The 24227-nt window shown below is 38.6% G+C and overlaps 1 protein-coding gene across 1 annotated transcript in view; it reads left to right on the top strand.

Annotated features, from left to right (window-relative positions):
• The window catches only part of CCDC148 (coiled-coil domain containing 148), a 183839-nt gene that overhangs the window by 107882 nt on the left and 51730 nt on the right, over positions 1-24227 (top strand). The window contains exon 11 of the mRNA XM_015110191.3: positions 22315-22433. Within this exon, the coding sequence (XP_014965677.2) occupies positions 22315-22433 (119 nt within the window). The remainder of the gene's footprint in view (positions 1-22314; positions 22434-24227) is intronic.

The following is a 24227-nucleotide window of genomic DNA, read 5'->3' as shown; positions in this document are numbered from 1 at the left end:
TGGGCCCTCGAAGCATTTTCTCACTGTGAATTAGCATGACCACAAAAGGTATTATATTTGTAGGCACTTGTTTGCATGCGGTGTCAACTTAAATGTCATATGAAGAGATTTGGAAACAGTTTCATTTACTGGGGGTTTACAAAGACAGGTAAAGCCATTTAAATCAAATAACTCAAGTATTGAGAATGGAGTTGGTACAATTAATTGTGCGAGTTCAGTTTGGGTTGAGGAACTGGCATGGCTACACAGGAGAGGATGGGGAGACATCACTAGTTTGTAAGACTTCTGGAAGTGAGAGAAAGGCATTTAAAAGATGAGAGAGAGAGCTTCCTGAGCTTGCAGATGGGGCTGACAATTGCCTCATAAACACTACAACAAAAACCGAACAGAGTAACGGAAGGAAGAATTAAGCTGTTTTAATGGCTGAGGCACCCAAAGGGCTAACCTAAATGCAGCTTAAAACAAGGACACTTAGGCCTGAAAAGATGAAGGCTGAGGAGAATTTCAGGATCATTAGTTATGTGTGTAAATTAAATATCCTCTCCTCATCTTAGAATGCAAGATGAGATCTATACCTATGAGCATTAAAGTAGCACATGTTGAAAAAACATGAAAACCTCCATGCCTAGAATGCATTTTTTCGTCCCTAGTTGCATTTTGCTAAGCTTCATGCAGGATGTTACATGTATAAAGTGTCCTGCCCTTTATAATAAAAGATATTATAAGAAGTGCCCTATCAAATTTGTTGTCCTATTTATATAGAGTATAGAGGACATTACAATGTTTTGGGAAACTAAGCCAAATTTGTGGTCAAACCCTAGCAATTGTGTAGGACCAAGGCATATGACTTATTTTATTTAAAACATACTTTTTCATTTAGAAAATTATTTTTAAAGTAGAGATTGATATGTTATAGACATTAGCACACATTGGCTAGCATTAAAATGTTAACATTTTTCATTTTGTTTCAGAGTTTTAAAATTTAAATAAAGGAGAGAATATTACAGATAAAGTTGAAATCCTCTTTTGAGACCTTCCTCAGTACCATTTCCCTTCTTTCCTACACAGAGACAATCATGATCAGGAATTTTACTTCTATCTTTCCAGGCCATATATAGATTTTAAGATATTTTGACATGTAATTTGTGACTTTAATTTTTTCATGAACACTATCATGCTGTGTCATTCTGCAGTGTTTTAAAAATATGTCTGTGTGGGGGAGGGAGAGCATTAGGACAAATACCTAATGCATGCAGGGCTTAAAACCTAGATGAGGGGTTGATGGGTGCAGCAAACCACCATGGCACACGTATACCTATGTAACAAACCTGCAGGTCCTGCTCATGTATCCCAGAACTTAAAGTAAAATTAAAAAAAAAAAAAAATACCTGTGTTAGTAATACACATAGGCCTAGTTCACTCCTTTTTTTTTTTTTTTTTGAGATGGTGTCTTGCTCTGTCGCCCAGGCTAGAGTACAATGGCGTGATCTCGGCTCACTGCAACTTCTGCCTCCAGGATTCAAGAGATTCTGTTGCCTCAGCCTCCTGAGTAGCTGGGATTTGAGGCGCCTGCCACTATACCTGGCTAATTTTTGTGTTTTTAGTAGAGACGGGGATTCACCATGTTGGTCAGGCTGGTCTCGAACTCCCAACCTCAGATGATCTGCCTGCCTCAGCTTCCCAAAGTGCTGGGATAACAGGCGTGAACCACCGCGCCCAGCCTTTTAATTGCTACAGTGTTCCATAGTAGAAGTGAGCTAGTGTTTATCCATTCTCTTTGGTGGTTGATGTTTAAGTTTCCAACGTTTTGTTCTTATAGGCTGTGCTGCAGCAGCCAGCTTGTACTGATGCATGTATTCAGGCTTTCACTAGGGTACACCTAGAAAGGGAATAACTATGTTGTAGATTCATATACTTTCAACTTTATAAGATTTTGGGGGGTGGTTTATAAAATACTACAACTTTGCTTTTTGACTTTTGTCAATCTGGTAAATTTGAAAAGTATCTTATCAATATTTTAATTTATATTTCCATGATCATTTTTGAGGCTGAAAATCTTTCATGTTTACTGGAGAGTTTTCTTTCTCTGTAACTCACTTCTTCATACTTTTAAAATCCATTTTTAAAATGAATATGTAAAAGCTCTTTATAAATTCTAGATTCTATTTCTTTTTGTAGCTATATGGGTTGCATATCTTTTCACCCATTGGTTGTTTGCCTTTTTGCCTATAGTATCTATAGTGTCATGGAAATTTAAAATGATCAAGTAATCAAGGTTATCAAACTGTTTCTTATGAATTATGCTTCTCTTCATGAACTGTGACCTGGTAGCAAGAGCATCTCTACAGGTGGCTCTTATGTGTGTCTCTGTTGAGGGTCATATGCACTTTACCCTTTGGCCTGGGAATAATTTTCGTATCAGTTTCTAGACTTGGAACACTATGCCGTGAGCCTAGAGTGCATCTGATTTAGGGCTAGTGCACAGCACTGGTCTGGGGTTCTGCACTTGATCCCTTTTCTTCTCTGGTCTCCCTGGAACTTTTGCAGAGAGTGATTATGGTGTATCTAGTCCCGATTTTGTGTCTGGACAAGTCCTATGTGAGTTTGTGCTATTTTTAAGTAGCTTGATTCCAGCTCCTGTAAGCACGGGTCCCATGACAAATGTTAAAGGCCCGGCCACCGCTATGCAGACCTATTCTGGGTCCCAGTTTTCCTCAAGTCCTTTTTCTTCAGCTCTCTCTGACTGCTCTGACTTTAGGTTCCATCTTTATTTTTGACACTGGGGCAGTGTGTGTGTGTGTGTGTGTGTGTATGTGTGTGTGTAGTTGTGTTATAGTTTGTCCAGCATTTCTACGTGTTTGAGGTAGGAAAGGAGATTTCCATGTCAACTCAGAGATACTGACCAGAAGTTCTAGCTGTCTTTACATATACTCACCACAAACCTAGATGATCTTTGTTTTAACTATTTTATCTGTTGGAGACACATTTTGGTTCTTTAGCTTTTAACAGCAGCTTGGCAGAAAATTCCACCGGCAGCTCCCTGCTGTCATGAGAGGTGTTGCTTTGGTAGATGGTGCTCTGTTTTTCCCCCATCTGCTGTCTCATCTACCTGGCTTTCCCTTCTCCTCAGAGACTGGCAGTAGAGTCAGAGAAACTGTGCCATGTGAAAACTCCACCATACAATTTCTGAACAAGAGATAATCTTCCTCCTAATTATTCTTTCCAGCAATTTGTCTGTTATGACCAATTTACTGGAATAATATTTTGGTTTGTATTCGATGCTAATTTTACCCTTAGATGCCCAGCTCCTTAAATCACTTTTTCTTCTATGCTTTAAAACTCAAGCTGAATATAATAGTTATAGTTTTCATGGTTTTATCTTAAGACTCAAAGAAAGTTTTGATTCCTAAGTTGTTAGATGATATTGATGTTTTTCAGGAGCATCTCTCTATTTCTGAAATTGCTGTCATGATAAAATCAAAAGATAATGCCTCTCTATAAATGATCCCTGGGAGCTATTGTAAAAAACACAATTTCCATGCTAGATGGACCTCATATAATATTGGCTCCCATACCACCCTTTCTCTAGATGTGGCTCTTTGTGTAGCTTAAATCACCGAAAAAATTCTCTGCATTATTGAGGTTTAGGATATGTTGTTGCTGTGTGATGCAACAACATCTAGAGTTCCACAGAATCCACCACAAGGATGCTAGCCTCACTTCCAAAATGGAGATGTTAAGCAAGACTCACATAAAAAGAAGACATATCTCCCGCTTCGTCTAGCATTTCAAAATTCTAATTTAGCCAACTCCTAATCTGCACACCAGCCACTTTGTACAATTGAGGGGTGGGGAGCATTTTCAAGGATATCAGGATACCTCTGATGTGACCTTCAGCCTTACCTTAGAGATCTTTCTGGGGAGGGATCTGTCACTTTGTGAATTCTCAATTTCTTGTAACATCATACCAGTAAATACCAAAAGGCATGGCTTTGCTAGAGCATTGGTACTTGAGTATTCCCCCACGCCCTCAGGGGATCTCATAGTACCCAAATTACATGCTTCCTGCAGAGAACCAAGAAGAGGAGAAATAATCTAAAACAAAAACCAGTACACTATCATAAACAGAATGCAGGTTAGAGGACTGTCACCATTCTTATTTCAGAAGACTCCAGAAGCTCTTGCACAGGAGAGAATTCAGAGTACCTCCCCAGTTCAGATCTGAGCCATTCTCCCGGTGTGGGAATTTGTAGGTTCTTATCAGGGCAATGAATCATGGCATTATAAAATCTCTTCTCCAGTGTCTTTTAATCTAATAGTATACTGATCTAAAGAGCTAAGAGTAGGAAAAAAGGTGAGCACAGAAGAATAATTTTTTTAAAAATTCCCAGGTTTTAAACTCTGCTTTTTCAGGATTGTTGAATTTAAAGGGGTCAATGAATAACACCAAAATAAATAGGTTTCTAAGATGGGCAATAGGATCCCCTGCCTACCCTCCAGACATGTCCTGTATAATCACCCAGACCATAAATACTGTGGATTTTACTCCCATGATTGGGTCAGATTATATGGCACAGAAGACCTTAAAATTATCTGAGTGGTCTTGACCTAATCACATGAGCCCTTTAAAGGCAGAGTGGTCGCAGAGTGGGGTGGTCAGAGACTTGAAACATGAGAAGGATGTGACCACCATTGATGGAGTCACATGGCAAGGAATGTGGTGGCCTCAAGGAGCTGAGGGTAGCCCAGGCTGACAGCCAGCAAGGAAATGGGACCTATAGCCTACAGGCCCATAGCCATAAAGAACTGGATTTTTATGAATGGGATTGGAAGCAGATTTTTTTCTCCAGATGAGAACTCAGTTTTGCCAACACCTTGATTTCAGCCTGGTGATAACGTAAGCAGAGAGCCCAGCCACACCGTGCTAGACTTCTGGTTTGCAGAATTCTGAGCTAGCAAGTGAGTGTTGTTTTAAGCTGCTAAATTTGAGATAATTTTTATAAACAACGATTTTAAAAAACTATTACAGATTTTAGTATCTGGAAGTGAAATGCTGCCTTAATGAATACCTAAAAATGCCGAAGTGGCTTTGGAATTTGTAAGTGGGAAGAAGCTGAAAGAATTTTGAGGATATCATCTTGAGGATGATAGAAAAATACTAGAATACCTTGAATCAACTGTTAGTAGAAATATGCATGTTAACAACGTGACTGGTGAGGGCTGAGGAGTAAGTAATGAATGTCTTATTGGAAACTGGAGAATGGAGGGTCATTGTTAATGTGGTGACAGAAAGCCTAGGGCAGCCATGTCCTGCAGTTAGATGGAAAACAAATTAGCCAGAAATGAACTTCCTAGTTGACGAACTAAGATATCAAAACAAAAAAAAAAATGTTGAAGCTGCCACCTGGATTCTTTTTGCTGCTTGTAGTAAAAAGAAAAGAGATAAATAAAGGGAAGAAGTTTAAGTGAAAAGGATCAAGACTTGATGCTTTGGGAACGTCTTGGCCTGTCTAGATTGGAAAGGATCTTAGCGTTAATAAATTATTGCCAACACTATGGTATGAAGAACAGACTGAGGTGTGAATATACAATCCTTTGTTTTAATCTTGAAAAGATCAAAAGGTCAGAGTATTTAGTCACATGAAAGACCCTTCTGGGAGATTAACGGTGCTTCTCATGGATCTTTTCAAACTAGCAGGCCTCCAGAAAGGTTAAGGGTGGTATCCCTTAGCCATCTCGGCAGGAGACCGAGAGAGAGACAAGATTATTTCAAAAAGATTGTGGTATAACTTTTGTCTGATGTAGTGAATTCCCAAAAAATCCACAGAGGTCCTTCTGGGTTCTTGGGAAAATTTTATTACAAACACTGCCAGCTTGGACTGAAAGGGACAGAGAGAGTATGACGTGAAAAGAGGCTAATAAACCCCCAAAATTCTATTATAGTGGTGAGAGGCAGGCCGATAAAACGACTCAACTGCAAGTGTGTACTACCATTCAAGAAAAAGGACGAATGACCCTTGAACCAAGAGGGCAGAATTTAGTAGCCCAGGTATGAGAGACTGTGGCTGGCCCCTGTGGCCCCTGGCATTTTTTTGATACTTCCACCGTTGAACAAACTCACCTCTAGGCTCAGAAAGAGCTGTGACTATCCAGATCTTCCTGTAAAAGGACAGGCTGCCGACTGCAAGGCAGAGAAGGGAGAAAGTGCCACCTGAAGACAGATGGCATTTTAAGAGAGAGACTGGGCTGAGCTGAACTTGTTCAATCATTTCTCCCACATTTGCCAATCAGAATGAGAGGCCATGCTGTGAACCCCCAGCTATGTGAGGAGTGGAAGATGAGCATTCCCCCTAAGAAGAGTATAGGGTAGTTTCCACATCCCCTGGTACTTCCATGGTGCTGAAATGATATTTCACTAAAGGCTCAAAAGAAGGAGAGCAGGCCAAATACACCTTTATTCAATTATATCTTGGCCTTAAACCTATAACTAAATGGTACACTAACAACCTCATGAAGACCTGAGCCAAGAAGTTCCTAGATATGGAGGTATCGGAGCTGATCTAAGAGGGTGTATTTAGCAGAATAAAGATGAAGAAGAGCCATGGTGGAAGGAGAGGAAAAAAAAAAAAAAAACTACAGAGTGGGTAGCAAATGTGGAAGGCCAAAAACTCAGTGAGCCCACTGCAAGTGGGGAATGGCTCAGGGTGGTATTGAGCATGGGACGTTTTGCATTCCCTCAGACCTGAGCTGGAGTTGTAGCACTGCCACTTATTAACTGCGGGGCCTTGAGGGAAATTACTTTCTCTCCATTTCAGTGTTTGTGTCTGTGTGCTATTTGCATTTGTATGATAAGAAAAGGCATGTGAAGCAGTTAGCACATGCCTGGCACTTAGAAAGGCCTCAGTAAATGATGTTCTAATTGTTACTGTTATTATTGTTACCCCAGTGGAATGGTAGAGCAGATGGCCGTTAGAAAAATCATGAGAACCAAATAGAAAAGGTAGAAATAAGATAAAGATAATAATAATGAAAGGCAGTGGTTTTAACGCTGGTTCAGAAACTAATGTCATGAATACATTTCTTTTTCTCGTTACCTGGTTACTCTTCACCTGGTAGCAGAATGTCTCTAGAGTGGTAGAACTCTACCAACACTAGTGACTGTGGAATCCTTTGAAAGGTCAAGTAAGAAGAAATGTTCTAATTACAGCATAGGGCATGCAGAAATAGTTATCTGTAGTTATCCACCTTAAACCAAAGAATCTTTGACTCATTTGTACATCCTGTTGTTCTAAATGGCAATCATCAACAAAATGTACTCATTAGCACCTAAACAGTTCAAACAAATAAAACATACACTAACTTCATAAGTTTCATGACTTCGTGACTTGCTGATCTTATTTTAAACTATATACATAAGTCTTCTAATCTGTGTTTTATTTTGAAATCCCAAAGTCACCTTTCAGAAAATACTATGGCTCAACATATTTCATTTACTGTTATATTGAGTATTGGTACCAATGTCCTGTGTGGCATTTGCCTCCTCTCCAATAGCCTCCCCACCCTTTAACATAGGATAATGGTATCAACTCCTAGTAAGATACATTGACAATAAGATTGTGTATGATTCCAAATGGGACATTAAGGGTCCAAACAAAATGATCATTCATTTATTCGCTTGTTCAATAAGTACATACCAAGTGCCTTTATTGTGACATGTATTATACCCAGTCCCCCATTCTCCATACCTCATGCAATTATAAGAGATCATCCACTCAAGAAATTGCCCCCTTTCTGGTCTCTGTTTAAAGGGAGGTGTTTACCTGCTCTGCCACAAAATGATGTACAATTCTTAGGTCAGTGGAAGCTCTTATTAATAATGCAGAAGGATGTCTTTTAGCTTCAGACTTTACAAGCACAACAAAAAGAGTTAATAGAGAAAAACTAAAAATATAAAATGAAATGAACTATATAGAGTTTGTCACTGGTTAAATTAAGCATGCCTATGTATAGCAAATTAAATATGTATGTGCATATACATACATTCATACATGTATATGCAAATATATGTATATGCATGTGTACACACACATGTAGAGTGTGACTTTGAGATTTACTTCCTGCCTTTCTCAGGGAGTATTGACAAAGCCTTAACCTAACCTAACCTAACATTAACCTAAGTTGGGGCAGTTAGGAGAGTGGCTTTGTTCTCATCCATGCTTAGACCTCCTTTTATTTCCTGTTCCAGTATCATCAAACTGTAATTTGGGCATGTGTCTTTACACTGGCCCATGCTGGTCTGACTGCTTCCTAGTGTGAATGCTCTTATGCTAACAGAAGTTATAGTTTTGCTATAGCTAATCAAAGTTCAGGCCTTAGAGTATAGACTTTTTGCCGTGACTGACTCCAAAAGACTCTCTTTCTATTAATTTATCTGTTTCCATTGAGGCCTTTAATTGTTGTTGAAGGCATGGTGCACTGTGGGGACTGCAGGATGTGGGACTGTCCTCTGCAGTTTTCTTCAAATGCTTTTGACTGTTTGCCTTTCATCTCCATTGAATGCTCTGCTGTTGAGGAGGGAGAGTGATACAGATCTCAGGGCTTCAGGTAGTGGGAAAATCAGAATGTTGCCTGGAAGCCAATACATAGCAGAGAGGGCGCTGTGAGATGGTACCTGCTGGTCCTGGCCCAGGTCATCCATTTCTTCCAGGTCCTTTTCCCTCATGACTCTCCTTGTTAACCTTGTGTAACAGAGAGACTGAGACTTCTTTTAAAGAGGGGTGTGTGTGTGCATGTGTGTGTGTGTTTGTGTGTGTGTGAGTGAGACAGAGAGAGACAGAAAGAGTGATCTAACTGGATCCCAGTTAGACAAACATGACTTAAACTATAAATATTGTCAGTTTATATATTATGTTACTAGGGCCACCTGAAATGTGAACACAAATAAAAACACCATGGCAGGACTCAATAGTACAGTGCCATTCAGATGATCTAAAACTGGCGTATAGCACTCTTTTTACATGTTCGTAAACCTGAGAATATGGAATATAAGAACTCCCATAGACTTCTTGGACCCCGGAAACATGTCTTTGAAGCACTCCGAACACCAACTTGAGCTTGGTTCTAACATCCATCCACTGAGATCTTTCAGAGCAAGCATCCTCACTGCAAAGGAACTTGCTGCCAGTAGAGCTGAAGTGTCCCTACTTGGCTGAGGGCTGCTCTGATGAACTGCTTCCTACCCTCCCTTTTGTGATTCTTTCAATTAATAATTCCTAAACATGTGATCTTGCAAAGTTTAAGGGAGTATTTTTTATTTAGTTATTAGTCTTTTTCTTTGAGAATCTGATGGAGTACTCCAAATATGGGAACTAAAAAAAGAAACCTAATTGGTAAATTAACTGTCAGGATAATATAATGGTCAAAAGGAGAAGATAGCATATATTTTTTGTAGATAGGACTCCAAAATAAACTGGGATTCAAACCTTATTTTCTGAAGATTTAATATTGGTTCTTTTAGCATTATTGTATGTGTAAAGAAATTAAGTAGAATAGGAGTTAATTTAAATTAACTTTAAATTAACCCTATTAACTTTAAATTAACTGAAATTAACATTCACCTTCTAACATGAGACTGAGCATACGGTCAACTCTTGGTACAGTATATGAGTCAATAGGTAACAGAAAACGTGTGGTGGTAACCCACAGATGATAGAATGGTAATCCAAGAAGCTCACTTTTCGGTTTCAGCTGTCTTGTAAAAATAAAAACTTCCAGTAGAGCATCTTTTTAAAAGGTAGAAAAGCTGATAGAATCTTTCTACCCTCTGTCAGGATGTAGTTTTAAGCAAAACCCAGAAAGAGAGAGAGAGAGTGAGAGAAGCCTGGATAATCAGGAGCCAGATATATTTGTTTTTCTGGGAAAGATTTCCCATTAGACAATTTTAGAGAAAGAATCTTGAGTTTACCTCCAGGTATAAATTTTTGACTATACTTTCTGACTAGGTCTTGATTATTCATAGGAATTTGATTTAATTAACAGATACCTAAACAGTACTTGCTATGTGCAAGGCAGTATTCCATGTTCATTTAACCTTCTTAACAGCCCTAAGGGGTAGATACTAATATGATCCTTATTTCATAAATGAAGAAACTGAGGCACATAGGGGTTATATAATTTCCCCGAAGTCACATGAACATTAAGTGTGCAGTGAGGATTTGAACCTGAGTGGTCTGACCGGTCTGATTTTAGACACTGTGCTATGCTCCCCATCATCATGATTGCTATGTGCTGTCAATTTTGTGATTAACTAATTTTGAGAAATCTCAGTTTCAAACTATTTACTTTCAGGTCACTTTAATGGCTTTGGTCCTGTCCTGGTTTACTCAGAACTATTCAATGGATAAGTAATTGATAATCTTAAAACTCTTTGTTGTTGCTTGCCTGCTTTCTAGTAGAATTTCTTTTGTGTTCTAAAAGTCCACACCGCTTACTATGTCTGTCTCCCTATGCTTCTTAAAATTGTTTTAAGATTCTTCTCCCTGGGATAATGAATTATTATGTCTAAACACTTTACAGGAAACCAGACCATTATAATTTGATCATAGTTGAAGTATCAAGACATGTGTTATGGAATAGATAAAAAATACCTTCTTCATTGCCTCCTTGGTGCCATTCTTTTGTTAAGTAGGCTGAAGAAAATGTAACGATTTTGGTGTGATTTCTTTTCCTACTGACATCATATTTCACAAGAAGAGAATTTCCACAGGTTTCCAATATGACATCTGCCCACCTCTCAGAATCTGTACCCCTCCCCTCCCCTTACCTTTTTTCACAGTGCATGACATGTCATGCTCCTGTCTAAGGCTAGTCCCTCCATTTGTGCATGGAATCCTATCCCCTTTCTCCTGCTCAAGGTTATCCCAATTTCTCTCCCACCACCATCCCCGCTTTTTCTAGCTCTTTCCAGGTACCCTAAAAATACACCATTATGGCCTCCATCTATAAACTATCCTCCCTCGATCCCACATCCCCCCTTCAGAAAATCTCATCATTCCCTGGCCTATACACAGTGTCTCCAGCTTCTCTTCTCCCATTCCCTCTTGAACCATTTTGTCCCTTGCTCAAGCAATGTTGCACTTGCCAATGTCATTACTTACCTCTGTATTTCAGTCATCAATTCTTTGTCCTCACCTTACTTGAATTATTATGATAGAATTGATCACTGCCTCCTCCTTGGAAAACTTGATTCCTTTGGCTTCTAGGAAGCCACTCTTTCTTTGTTCCTCTGTCTTACTGGTATCTTCCCCTCAGTAAACTTGGATGAATCCTCCTCACCATTCCATCTTCTAAGCTTTGGAGTCTCCTGGGGGGGGGGGGGGGCGTGTCAGTCCTGTCAGTATGTGTACTCTCTAGTGATCTCAACCAACCCATATGACTTCATATACCATTTATTTCCTAATACTAATTCATACCTCTGGCCTGGACTTTTCTTTTGAACTCCAAACTCACATGTGTAACTCCTCAAATCTAATATTCCCAAACTATATTCTTGCTTTTCTCTCCAAACATACTCTTTCCCTAGTTTTTCTTTTCTCAGAAAATGGAAATCTAGTCCCCTAGCACTCAGGTCAAAAGCCTTGGTGTCCTCTTTGACCTCTATTTCCCCCATTATACCCTTACCTGTTGGCATGGATAGAAGGCTCTACCTTTAAAATATAATTAGTACTATTATAATAGCTTCCTAATATCCTAATTAATTTATCTGCCCCTTCCCTTTCCATTTCCACTCTGCCTTTCCAATCAGTTTCCCACACAGCAGACTGACCAATCATTCTAAAACTCACTTTAGATCATGTCACTCCTCAGCAGAAAACACGTCAATGACTTCCCATTCTACTCAGAATAGAATCTAGAGGTCTAGCAGGGACATACCTGGCCCTGTGTGATCTGCCTCCCTGCTCTGCTCCAATACCTCTTAGATCCCATATCCTACCCCTCTTCCCATTGTTGAGCTCCAGCCCAAGCAACCTACTTCCTACTCCGTGAACACTCAAGCATATGTCCCCCTAAGCCTTTTGCCCAGGATTGGAACAATGCGCTCCCAGATGTCTGCATGAGTCACTCCTGCACAGCATTCAGGGTCCTGCACAAATGTCATCTTAGAAAGAAAGCCCTTGATGGCCCAACAAAAATGGCATCCTCTTTGCCTGTCACTATCTATTTATCCTTCTTCATTTTTTCCTTAGCACTTGTCACTCCCTGACATCTATTTATTGACTATCTTCACTTCCACTTCTAGAATGTAAGCCCCATGAGAAAAGAGAATTTGTGTAGTTTCTTTATTGCTTTAGACCCAGTGCCGGCACAGGGCACTCAAAAATAGTGGTTGAATAAATGAATTCAATGAATGAAAAGTATACCACTCTCCTTTGATGTTATGGTATAGAGGAAAGCATGCCAAGCTGAGAGGTCTTAACAAGAGCAGTGACCTTGGCAAGTTATGTAAGCTCTGTGGGTTTTGCCTCCTTAGTTGTAAAATGAGGTGTTTGGATTAAATGATTTTAAAAATCACCTCGGCTCTAAGCCACGATTGAATGACTTAGGTTTGATTACTTTTCACTTTTCACTCTCTCTGACACTTCAGGTTTTGAAATACAACATCCTCAGTCTATATACTCCCTTCTTAATGAATAGTGAAACGAGAGAAATTAAACAAGATTATAGACAAATTCATTTCAGCAATATCAACATATGACACGATCATTATGCAATATTTCAATGCCCATACTGAAAACAGACCTTCCTCCTAAAGAAGACATGACAGTTATTTTTTAATCCACCTGGCATTTCAATTAAGGAGGAGATAACTAATGTGTTTACCCAGGAATACTTTCTTGGCTCATCATGTTATAAGGACATGGGACTGCATCACAGCAGAAAATAGCTTATTGCCAATTTGAGTGGGAAGGTTTGCTATGGGAAAATGCTCACATAAGTGACCAAAGTGAACATCACCTAAAAGAGATTAATGTTATTTATTTATGCATATAGACATCATCTACTTCCAAACAATTTATAATAAAAGGCATTAACACTCTTGTGCTGGATATCTTCTCCCTGAGTCGTATCACTCTCCATTCTGCTCCGTAACAGTTTTCACAAATGGCTTCCTTGACCTCTGGCTTTTGGTTTGGTTCAGCCAAAGTGGAACATGGGAGATCAAGGTGAGGGAGAGGTGTGGGGTTTGGAGAGTTGTTTCTCCAGCTCCTTGTCCTGCAGGATTGTGCTGATCAGTTGTGTCCTTCACCAGAGGTCTCAGCTCCTGTCGGCGGTCCTCCTCGCCCAGCACTGCATGAGTCCTTGTGGTTGCCCTGCATTCCCACCCTCCTTTGTCAGTTGTCCGCTTATTACATTCTTCTTAACTTATCCTAATTTTCAGTGTGCCATCTGTTTCCTATTAGGAATCATTAAAAGAGAAAGTCAGTAAAAGAACAAAAGATGAGAAATTAAGGGAATGGGAATATCATTATGTCAGCAAACCAAGACTAAAGAAGGGTGTTGTAATTGAGCATGGTTAAAGTTAGAGGGAAACATTTAGCTCTTATTTGCTGATAGTAGAGAACATACCAGCAGATCAGGAGCTGGTAGCACTGGGAGGAGGAGTACAACCCACTCAATGGATAGCATTTTCAGTAGAAATTTTACAAGAGCGTAAGTCAATCCTCTTATGAGATTGCACCAGCCTTTATAAGACCTGTGGCATAAAATTAAATCATAATTCTTTGAAACTTTTCTATAGAAAATGAAACTGCTGCCACATGCAAGGTGATAAAAAAAATAAAAATGTTACATAGAAATATATATAGGATTCTTGTCATTTGACCTGATACAGGAATAGAATTTGGAAACTTCAGGAATGAATAAGAGTTATGCCCCGTACGTGCTCCTCCCAAATATTAATTTCCTTGGCCAGACTTTATAAAAACTGGCCATAATATACTTACACATAATATATACAATATGCTTTTGTAGTTATTACTATTATTATTTTTAACTTTTATTTAAAGTTTAGGGGTACAAGCACAGGTTTGTTACATAGGTAAACTTGTGTCATGGGGGTTTGTTGTACAGATTATTGCATCACCCAAGTATTAAGCCTAGTACCCATTAGTTATTTTCCTCATCCTTTCTCTCCTCCCACCCTCCACCTTCAGAAAGGCTCCATTGTGTAATTATAAAGTATTTTATGTCCATTGTAGATAATTTGGAAAATGCAAACAAGCATACAAAATACAATAAAAATCACTCGAAATCCTAAACCACTGCCAAAAGAAAATTAATGATGTCTTTACACTCTTTTTTCTACATATCCAACAACTTTAACTTAACTAGAATCACACAATATAGGTTATTTTTAACCAGATTTTTTTCTCATTGATCAACATTTTGCATATTTTCCCCTTTTTCTCCTGCTGCATAATTTTTAGTGGTTGCATAGTGTTGCATCAGAATAGTGTATTTGCAAATCTTACAATTTGGGATCATTGTATTGTTTCCAATTTTTTCACCCTTTTAAGGTTGTGATGAACATACCTGCATACAAATCTTTGCATAGGTTCCTGCCTGTTAATTCTTAAAAGTTTATTTCTTAATTCTTAAGATTTTTGCTAGTTATTTTCTTATTTTTATTTTTTAACATTTATTCTTCAGAAAAAGTATGACAATTTACCCTCCTAGCGGAGGTAGATAAGCTTGTTTATCATCTTGGAGATTGGTTGCTAAAATGTTCAAGTTTAGGGCACTGATAAGTAGCTGAAATGCAAACAGTTTTAATTGTAGTCTGAAAGGAGATCTATTAAGTTCAAATAACCAGGCAGGATGGTTGCCAAATTGACTTTCTATTTTGAAAACCAAGGATTAACTCTGGTTTCTTACTCATGTAGAGAGTTTTTCTATCTTTGCATAATAAATGCCCTGGAAGGTAAATCTTTTGAAGCCTTTTTTTTTTTTTTAAGACAGAATCTCGCTCTGTTGCCCAGGCTGGAGTGCAATGGCGTAATCTCGGCCCACTACAATCTCTGTCTCCCAGGTTCAAGTGATTCTCCTGCCTCAGCCTCCCGAGTAGCTAGGATTACAGGTGCACGCCACCACGCCCAGCTAATTTTTGTATTTTTAGTAGAGATGGGGTTTCACCATGTTGGCCAGGATGGTCTCTATCTCTTGACCTCGTGCTCCACCCGCCTCAGTGGGATTACAGGCGTGAGGCACTGCACCCAACCTGAAGCCAATTTTTTATTCAGAAACTTAAGCCAGTCCTAGGTTGCAGCACACAGAAGCACACCATCAAACTACAGAAGAGATAATGTTGGCTGAAAGGTTTTGACAGTAGGAATAACTAAGCATAGAATACCTTTAATCTGGCTTCCATGAGCAATTTGACCTAGAGACATACCAGGTCCCCATTCTCTGTTGGGATTAAATGCACCTCCATACCCCTGCATGAACTGGCTAAATGAACTGGCTCACTGTTTGAAAAGTTGCCTATCCAGATGTTTTTGGATTCATATGAACTGATATAAGAAAAGTATTTTGGGCAATGCTATCTTTCTATGTTCTTTCTCATTGGGTCAGTTTAGCAAATGTATACCTTGCATCTCTTATCTGAAAGGTGCAATACTAGATACAAATAAATATGATAGTACAAGGCATGCTCCTTACCATTCAGAATTTCACACAAAGTTGTAAAAATGTATGTGGCAAAATATAGATGATTGTAAAATTGATCACATAGAAAGAGGGGTCATGCTTCAATTGGTGGTGATTTTAGGGGGTGCAGGGACCATCATTGATCTAAATGAAGTACATGGGAAAAATTATAGTAAAAAAAAGCATACTTTTCTATTAAGACGTCCTGTTATGTTTTTACATATAACAATGCTATGTTATATGTAACATATAGATATATAACATATACAATGCTATGTTATATGTAAAACATACTTTTTGTGTGGAGTTGCATATTCCAGGCCAAAAGTAGAAAGGGGATCTTTTTAAATAATTGATGCGTAGTGATTGTACAAATTTCTGGGGTACCTGGGATATTTGATACATGCATAAAACATGTAATAATCAGGTCAGGGTAATTGGGATATTCATCACCTCAAACATGTATCGTTTCTTTGTGTTGGGAACATTCCGAATATTCTTTTCTAGATATTTTGAAATATACAATGAATTGTGATTAACTATAGTCATCCTACCCGTGCTATTGAACACTAGAATTTATTCCTTCTATTTAACTGTAGTTTAATATGCATGAAACAACTTCTCTTCATCCCCTGCCCCTTACCCTTCCCAGCCTCTAATAACCACCATTCTAGTCTCTACCTTAAAAAAGAATATCTTTAAGATGCAAAGAACTATCTAATTAGAATCTAGAAAATGGAATAAAAATGTGCTTTATCTTAATGGCTTATGGGGACTGGAACTGGATGCTTTGAACTTCGTATCTTTTATGAGTCTGGTTAAGTGTTATGACTTCCTTCTGACTGAGTCACAGGTCAGAGATAATGACCTGACAACAATGTACAGAAGTCTATGTGTTCAAAGATTCAACATCACACAGCGTGAAATAAGAGACCAACTGTTTGCTGCTCTAATCCTTTTGTCCTAACTTTCTGCTTCCTATGTATAAAAAAGAAGTTCTTATTTCATGTTGAATTTAATGGTTGTATAATAGTGGTTCAAGTTTTTTTTAAAGTTAAACTTTGAGATACTCTAATATTATAAATGTTCTGTTTACAAGTATAGTTTTTAATAGGAAACAAGTCTGAAAGATTACAAAAGTAAAGTAGGATATAAAAATGATCTTAGACTGAAAAGTATCATGACATTATTTTGGCTCCAAAATCTACATGGTGAATAGTTTCTACAGTTTTTATTTCTACAGTATTTATTACACTTTTACTGGCTTAACTTTATTAAAATGAACAAAATGTGGGATTGTGAAAATAAACATCTTACATTCAATACAAATCAGAAGTATAATAATAAGAGGAGATAGGGGATAATGAGTGCTTGTTTTGTTTTTCTGTAAACTTCATGTGGAAGTAAAGAGACAAGCTATAAATTCAACTCTTATCATATGCTGACTCTCTGATTCTTCTATCATTGGAATATAGTAAGAATCCTTCAACAATCAATACATTTAAAATCTCTGTCTCAACAAATGTCCCAAAGGACTAGTTAAATACCCTTAGTTTTTACTTCAGTTTGAGGCTTGCAAAGCTAATAATTCTTGATACATACATTGTAGGATGAATTAATTGATGAAAAGTGAATGGAACTGTCCTTAGGAAGTACTTAGTTCGGCCTTTACCATCCTGAAAAGAAAACTGCTCTTCTGGTTCCCATGCACAACTTTGTTATTCTTGGACCGGAGACCAGAAGAAGCTTCCAGTCACCTAAGAGTGAACAATTATACCCTCTTATGTGTTAGACATGATACAATGTAGTAAGGATACAAAGATAAATAATGCAGATTAATATGGGAAATGCTATGCTAAGAATACACAAATAATGCCTTAGAAGGTACAGCTAGCTATGTCTGGAGGAGAGGAGAGGGAGAAAGGCTGAGAAGGCAATGCTAAAACTGAGTCTTTAAAGGATGGATAGGAAGGATTTACCAAGCAATAAGGCAGGGCAGAACTTTCCAGGCATGTAGTAAATGCCCAAATATATTGGTAAAGATCCAGGGGCAGAACCTCATGAAAAAAGTAAAGGAATGCAGGTAGTCAAAGAAAGGAGGGTCATAAACTATAAGCTATTGGAGTGCCATGGTTGGAGCTACTGTTTTTCTAGAGGGCTCAGGAGAAGATTCAAGAAGGAGGTGGCATTTGTTCTGATCTTAAAGATAGAGTGAGTTTGACAGGTGGAAGAGGGAAATTAAGTCATTCTAGTAGAGAAAGCTGTGCAGAAAAGCAAATAAGCATGAGAGTGCATAACCACATTCTCTTTCCTGTTTACATCCTCATACTGGAGACCTCATCCAGTCCTCTTGTGTCAAATACTGTTTATGTGGCTATCTCCTTAATTTAGGTCTCCAGCACTGAGTTCTCCCCTAAGCCACCCATCTGTGCCTTCAGATGTTCGTCTGGCCCCTCCACTTAGAGGTCTTATGGGCTTGTCAAGTGTTATATGTTCAAAACTGAGTTCTCAATTTTCTTCCTTTTCCAAGCCTATTATTCTCCCAATCTTCTATCTCAGTTACTAGTATCACCATTCAACAAGCTGTTCAAGCAAAAAACCTAGGAATTGTCCTTGATTAGTCTTTCCTCCAATCTTCACATGGAATCTCTCAATGAGCCCTCCTGGAATCTCTCAATGAGCCCTCCGATTCTCCTCAAAAGCACATCTCAGATCTGAACACTTGAATCCATCTCCTGAGTCCAGGGACCAGCGCTGCCTTTTCCTTCTATCTGGTCTCCCTGTTTCTCCTTAGCTTCTCTACTACCCATGCTCCACTTCATATCCAGAGCTTTCTTTTTAAAGTATAAGTCAGATCATGCTACCGTTTGCTTTAGTCTCTTCAATGGCTTTTCCTTGTTTCTAGAATCATATCCTGGCCAAATCATCTAACCCCCATGCAGCTCTCCAATCTTGCTTCTAATCTTAACCTATGCCACCTGCTCCAGCTCCCTGGCCTCTTCCCAGCTCTCAACATATGTGAGGTCTTCCCCATCCAATGCTGTTGCACCCTCTTCCCAATGTACTGTCCTTCATCTCTTCCCATGGGTGTTTCACTCTCATCTACCAGGTTTTCAAACAAATGTCATGTCATCCAAATGTCCTATTTAAGACATTTAAAAGATACCTTCTACTAATTCTACTCAAATTTTTCTAAACCATCACTCTACTTATCCCTTTCTTAGAGGTTAATACAACATGTAATATTCCATTCATTCATTCATTTACTATCTGTCTCCCTTTCTACAAAGTCTCAGTTCCACAAGGCAGAGGCTTCATTTCTTTTGAAGTACCAGTATCATGTGCTCAACAAATACTTGTTGAACAAATGAATGTCTAAGTCCCAAAGTCAATAAGGGTTTAATACTATAGGTAAGGGTTAATAGAATCAAATACACAGAGACATCAAGTAAAATCATGATGGAAAAGGATATTGATCTGATCCTTTGGAACTCACTAGTGAGAGCAGTGACTTTGGAGTGGAGCACAGAGGTAGGAATACCATGGGTGAGGAGTGAAATAGAAGATGTGCACATGGGAGAAAGCAAGTATGCTAAGATGCCTGCCCAAAGAGGAACAATGAAATGTATGATGCTACAATCTTGGGGTTCTAAAGAATTTATGAATTATTGTAATGGGATAAAATTATGTTTAATTCCATGTGAGAAGGAAGCAGCAAAGAGCGAGAAGCTGAAGGTACAGGGGAGAGGAGGAGATAGATGAAGAGGGGGGCCATGAAGAAGGTGGAATTGGGAATGGGATCTGCAGCCCAGGTGAGGCATTAGTCTTGAACAGAAGGAAGAATACCTCTTCTTCTGATGGGCTGAACATTAAGAAAGGTATCTTGTAGAGCTTCTATTTGCTCTGATGAAAGTGAGGAAATAGCAGCAGGTATGGAGCTGAACATAGTGAACAGGTTTTAGCATATCACTATGAGAAATTGAGAGGCATTGTCCAGGAATTCATAAATGGAATGCTTATTGTCATTGAAGATTCAATTGAAACCATAAATTTAGTACTAGTTCCTACAATTATGTCATCAATCAAATGGTTATTAAGTACATGCTATGTTTTAGACACTTTAGCTGAATATATCACAATTCTTGCAGCCTAGTGGGAGAAGAGAAAAGTATATTAATTAGCAAAGCTTTGTGATGAGAGATGCACTAGGGAAATAGCATTATATAACTGGAGACCAGAGGATGATGGGAAATGGGAGGGTAGGTTCTGGTCACAGAGTCTATTGCTATTATTCAGGATTTCCCAGTTGGAACTGTTTTCAATGATAATAGAATTCTGGAGGAAGAGAAAGTTCCCTAGAATGGAGGAAGTCATCGAATTATGAGAAAAACAGTTTGGAAGGCATTCAGACAGATGCTGAAGTTGTCTAGGAAGGTTGGAAGGGCATTCAGACAGGCCGAAGTTGCCTGTGTTTGAGAAGACTGTGACTAAAGTATCTGAATTCTTGATGAAAATTTGGGAGTGACTTGGAAATTTACACATGCCAATGAAAACAACAGGTAGAGGGTGATATATCCATGTGGTGTTAACACCAAAGGGAGAAAGAATTCTACATATCACAATGGCCTGAAATAGGCAGTTAACAATGAGGAAAATGCCCAAGCTATTCCCCAGCCAAATGGCACATAGGGTATCAGAATATGAGTATCCTTCACTCCAGAGAATTTCAGCGAAAACAAGGAAATAGTTTTCTGAAGGTTGAAGATGTAGGGAGTTTTACATATGATGACACAGGGGTTCCACAGGGCTCAGTAGAAAGCACTGAAAAGGATTAGATCGAGAGAGAGAGCGAGCGAGAGGGGGAGAGAGAGAGAGAGCACACTTATACTATAGCAATGCCTGAAGGTACCAGAGAGTCAAAGATGGAAATAATTAGTCTTGAGATTGCAGAAAGTTCCAGGTATAACATACGTCTAGGGCCTGCACAGGACAGTGTATCAAGTGATCAAGTGGTGTCAGAAATCTAAGGACGCCAGCAACCCGGGGTTACTCTGCTTGTCGTCAAGGGATTGTCTGCAAAAGAGCCACTGACTTTCTCCAAGGCCAATGCTGGGAGTAAGGAAATATTATTGGTCTGTTTTAACCCAGAGAAAAATGCTCTTTGATTTCATATATGTTCTTTTAAAAAAATTTGTTTTGAAGTAGCTTAATTTTTTTCTGATTATAAAAGAAATATGATTCATTGCAAAAATAAGGTGATGCAGAAAAGAATAAGATAAAGCTTGTTTATAATTCCCAGATGGAGATGACATAATCATTGCTAACATTTCCGTGTCTGTCATTAATAGAATTCCCTGGCATTTATCAGTTAGGACTCTAGAACACTCCTTGTCAATCAATGTTTCCTCTCTCTCCTGCACCCACCCTCTCTGTCACGCTCCATCTTGGGTGCTGCTGCCTTTCTAGCTTTATCTCTGTTCTCTCTAAATCCAGAGCTCTGTCATATCTAGAGTGGATATCACTGCACATTGGGCTTATTTAGTTATTCATTAAACATTGAACAGATGTTGCTCTTGTGGCTGCAGAGTTGCTTTGTTTGTGGCGATGGTGCTTGGGATGCTTCTTTTGATTCTCCCAGAAATCAGAGACCATGTTGGCAAGTCAGGAAACCACTTAGATTTTCCTATTCACCTCTGTCTCAGAAGAGGAAATGCCACCTTGGGGGTAGGGCTAGCCCAGCTTCTAGAATAGACCCCCTGCTGCCAGTCACTCACTATGTACCATTGAGGTACTCCCCTTCAAGAGCCAGTCTCTTGACCCAGGCACAACATGGCAGGCCAGAGTGGTGGAAAGGGCCTCTGTCAAATAAACATTCATTGTCTCATCCCACTGGGAAATCCTGAATAAGGGTTTCAGCTCCCTGAAAACAGCTCATACCTACTTCTGGTTTTCTCATTTTGCTTACATTTCTGGAAAAGGGAAGTAAAACAGGCCTACTATTAACATTGCTGTCACCTTTTTGCACTTGATAAGCCTGACCTTTATTTTACCACATAAGTCAGAAGTACTATATACCACAACCCTGCTAATTTGCTCTTTTCCTTCTTCCTCCCACCTATCTCCTGCCACTTCCCCAGAAGCATAAAGCTTTCAACATCCTGCTGTCCATTAGCATAAATAAACTAATGCTTTTAAAATAAAAATAGTTTGAATGCTATATTTGTTAAAGACTGCATTACCATAAAAAGATAAAAATATTCTTGAGTAACAGCTAGATCATATACTTTAGAGACAATAACATACTTTTATTGTAGTTCTCTGGAAAGTTGATTATTTTAACCATAGATTAAACCTTAGGTCTCAGCACAAGTTATATTTCCATTCATTGCAGAAATTGTTAAACCTTGCAGTTTCTCAGGGCATCTACCTTCATGTTTTAATTTATTTTTCTGTTGCCAATATATTATAAGCATATCTATGAAACAAAAAAGATGAAGTGCCCTTTAAATTCAATTTTGTAATATGAACCAGTGGATATGGTTATGGCTTTTCCCCTCATTTTTACATATCTGTTGTTAATTTAAATTTTATGTAACATTTATACAATAGATTAAAAAATACTGGGCTATGAAAAAACAGAAGTGGCAAGAAATGGAAATGAGAGATCTTCAGCGTCTAGAAGAACTGAAGAAATTAATGGCTGAACAGTCACTAAAAGACAGAGAAAGGTAAAAGAAAATTTAAAATTGTGTGGAAATGGAGGTGGTGAATGGAGTCTTTTGCAATGAGTTAGAATAAATAATATCAGAGGGAGCATTTTTCTATACTTAATGTATCCTTTCAATATTTATATTCACAAATGAATACAATGATATCTATAATGCATTTTAAATTCTCATATTCATACATTAACCTCCGGTTTTTCATTTTGTTCCTTAGATAGCTTCCTAGTTAAAACCCTCACAGAGGATTTGATAGTATTTGATTACCCACTGTGTGCATAAAATGATACTGGCTGCTGCTGTAACTATCTCTTGACCCAGAAGGAGAAAACCATTATTCAAATAAGAAGGAAAACCCATTTACTGTGACAGAGGCTGGGGAAGACAGTACACAATTATACAGTGCTGTGTGGTGTTTATTATAACATACTTAGGGCATGCCCAATACCTGAAAAAAATCTGGAATTTCCTAGAAATATGTAATTTTAGACCTGGAAAGGACATTTGAGATCAAGTAGCCTAGTCTCCTCAGTTTACATGTGAGTACAATAAGAGATTTAAGTTATTTTTTGCAAAGTTACTGTATCAGTTAGGGTCGATTAGGAGACAAAAAATGTATAGTAATTTGAACAGGGAAAGTTTAAGAGAAAGAATGATAAACTCTAACAGGAAATCCTTTCTATATAAAGAGATAAATAGCATGCTAAAGAATACCTTTGGACTTAAGGAGGGTTCCCATGGAAGAACCAAGTTTGGAACTGAGGAGCCCTCTCCATGGTTGGGATTCACACCTTACTGTAGAAGCTATGGTCATGACCCCTCTGAATGGTGAAGTTCTCAGGTGGATTAAGACAGAGCTAGCTCAATAGTCACTAGGCAAACAGGGAACACCCAACTTGGGTGCAGGCAGGCCAAAGCTGGAAGCCAATTATTGAGATGCTTGCAAGGCTCAGTGGAAATCTGACCATAGAAGTACCTTTGAAATTTGATGGGACTGACCATCAGTGTGCCATTGGAACTCCATGGACACAGCAACACTTGTGTCCCCTACACGTGCTGCTGGCAGCTGTACAGTATGAACAAGAAGGCATAAACACACGAACCAGGAAGGAAATCCCCTTCCTCTGCAGTGTCCTTCAAGCACCCTCTTCTGACACAGCTTAATATTTTGCCAGTGGCAAGGGACAGATAGAGGGTCCACCTCCATTTTCAAAGAGCAGACAATGAAGGGTGGAGCTGTGAGGCATTACACTGATAACTGGCATAGTTATCTAATTTAGCTAGCTCCTTAGTGGTTTTCACAAAAGATAAAGAAGAGAGAGCTCTCATTTCATATCATAAATCACAGTAAATTTCCTTTAAATAGTGATCTTCCCTGATATATTTACCTTAGTCACTCTAAAAAGATTTCCTGGAACTCTATACTTTCTGCTTAATTTCACTGGGAACCTAAAATTGCTGTAACAAATAAAACCTATCTTGAAAATTGCCCCTCAGACTTACATATAACTTTGGAAGGCATAACCATTGGATACAATGAGGTTCATTTGTATCTAGGAAGCTTCCTTTGTGACCCATGTGACTGTTATCTCAAACTCTAATCACTGAGGTTGTAGATTGAATCTGGAGTTTCAAATAGATGCTAAGCATTCCTAAGGATTTTCTGTACAAAATGCACATTATTTCCCAGGTAGCTCAGGATTTTAGAGTTTAGTATAATCTATTACTGAGAGAACTGAGAATATAGCAAAGCCAGGGCTAATGGTTAGAAGGTGAAGCCATCAATGAGAACCCAGATTA

Source organism: Macaca mulatta, chromosome 12, assembly GCF_049350105.2.
Source record: "Macaca mulatta isolate MMU2019108-1 chromosome 12, T2T-MMU8v2.0, whole genome shotgun sequence".
NCBI lineage: Eukaryota > Metazoa > Chordata > Mammalia > Primates > Cercopithecidae > Macaca > Macaca mulatta.
The sequence above is the reverse complement of the archived record's forward strand: the minus strand, read 5'-3'. Positions and strand labels throughout refer to the sequence as shown.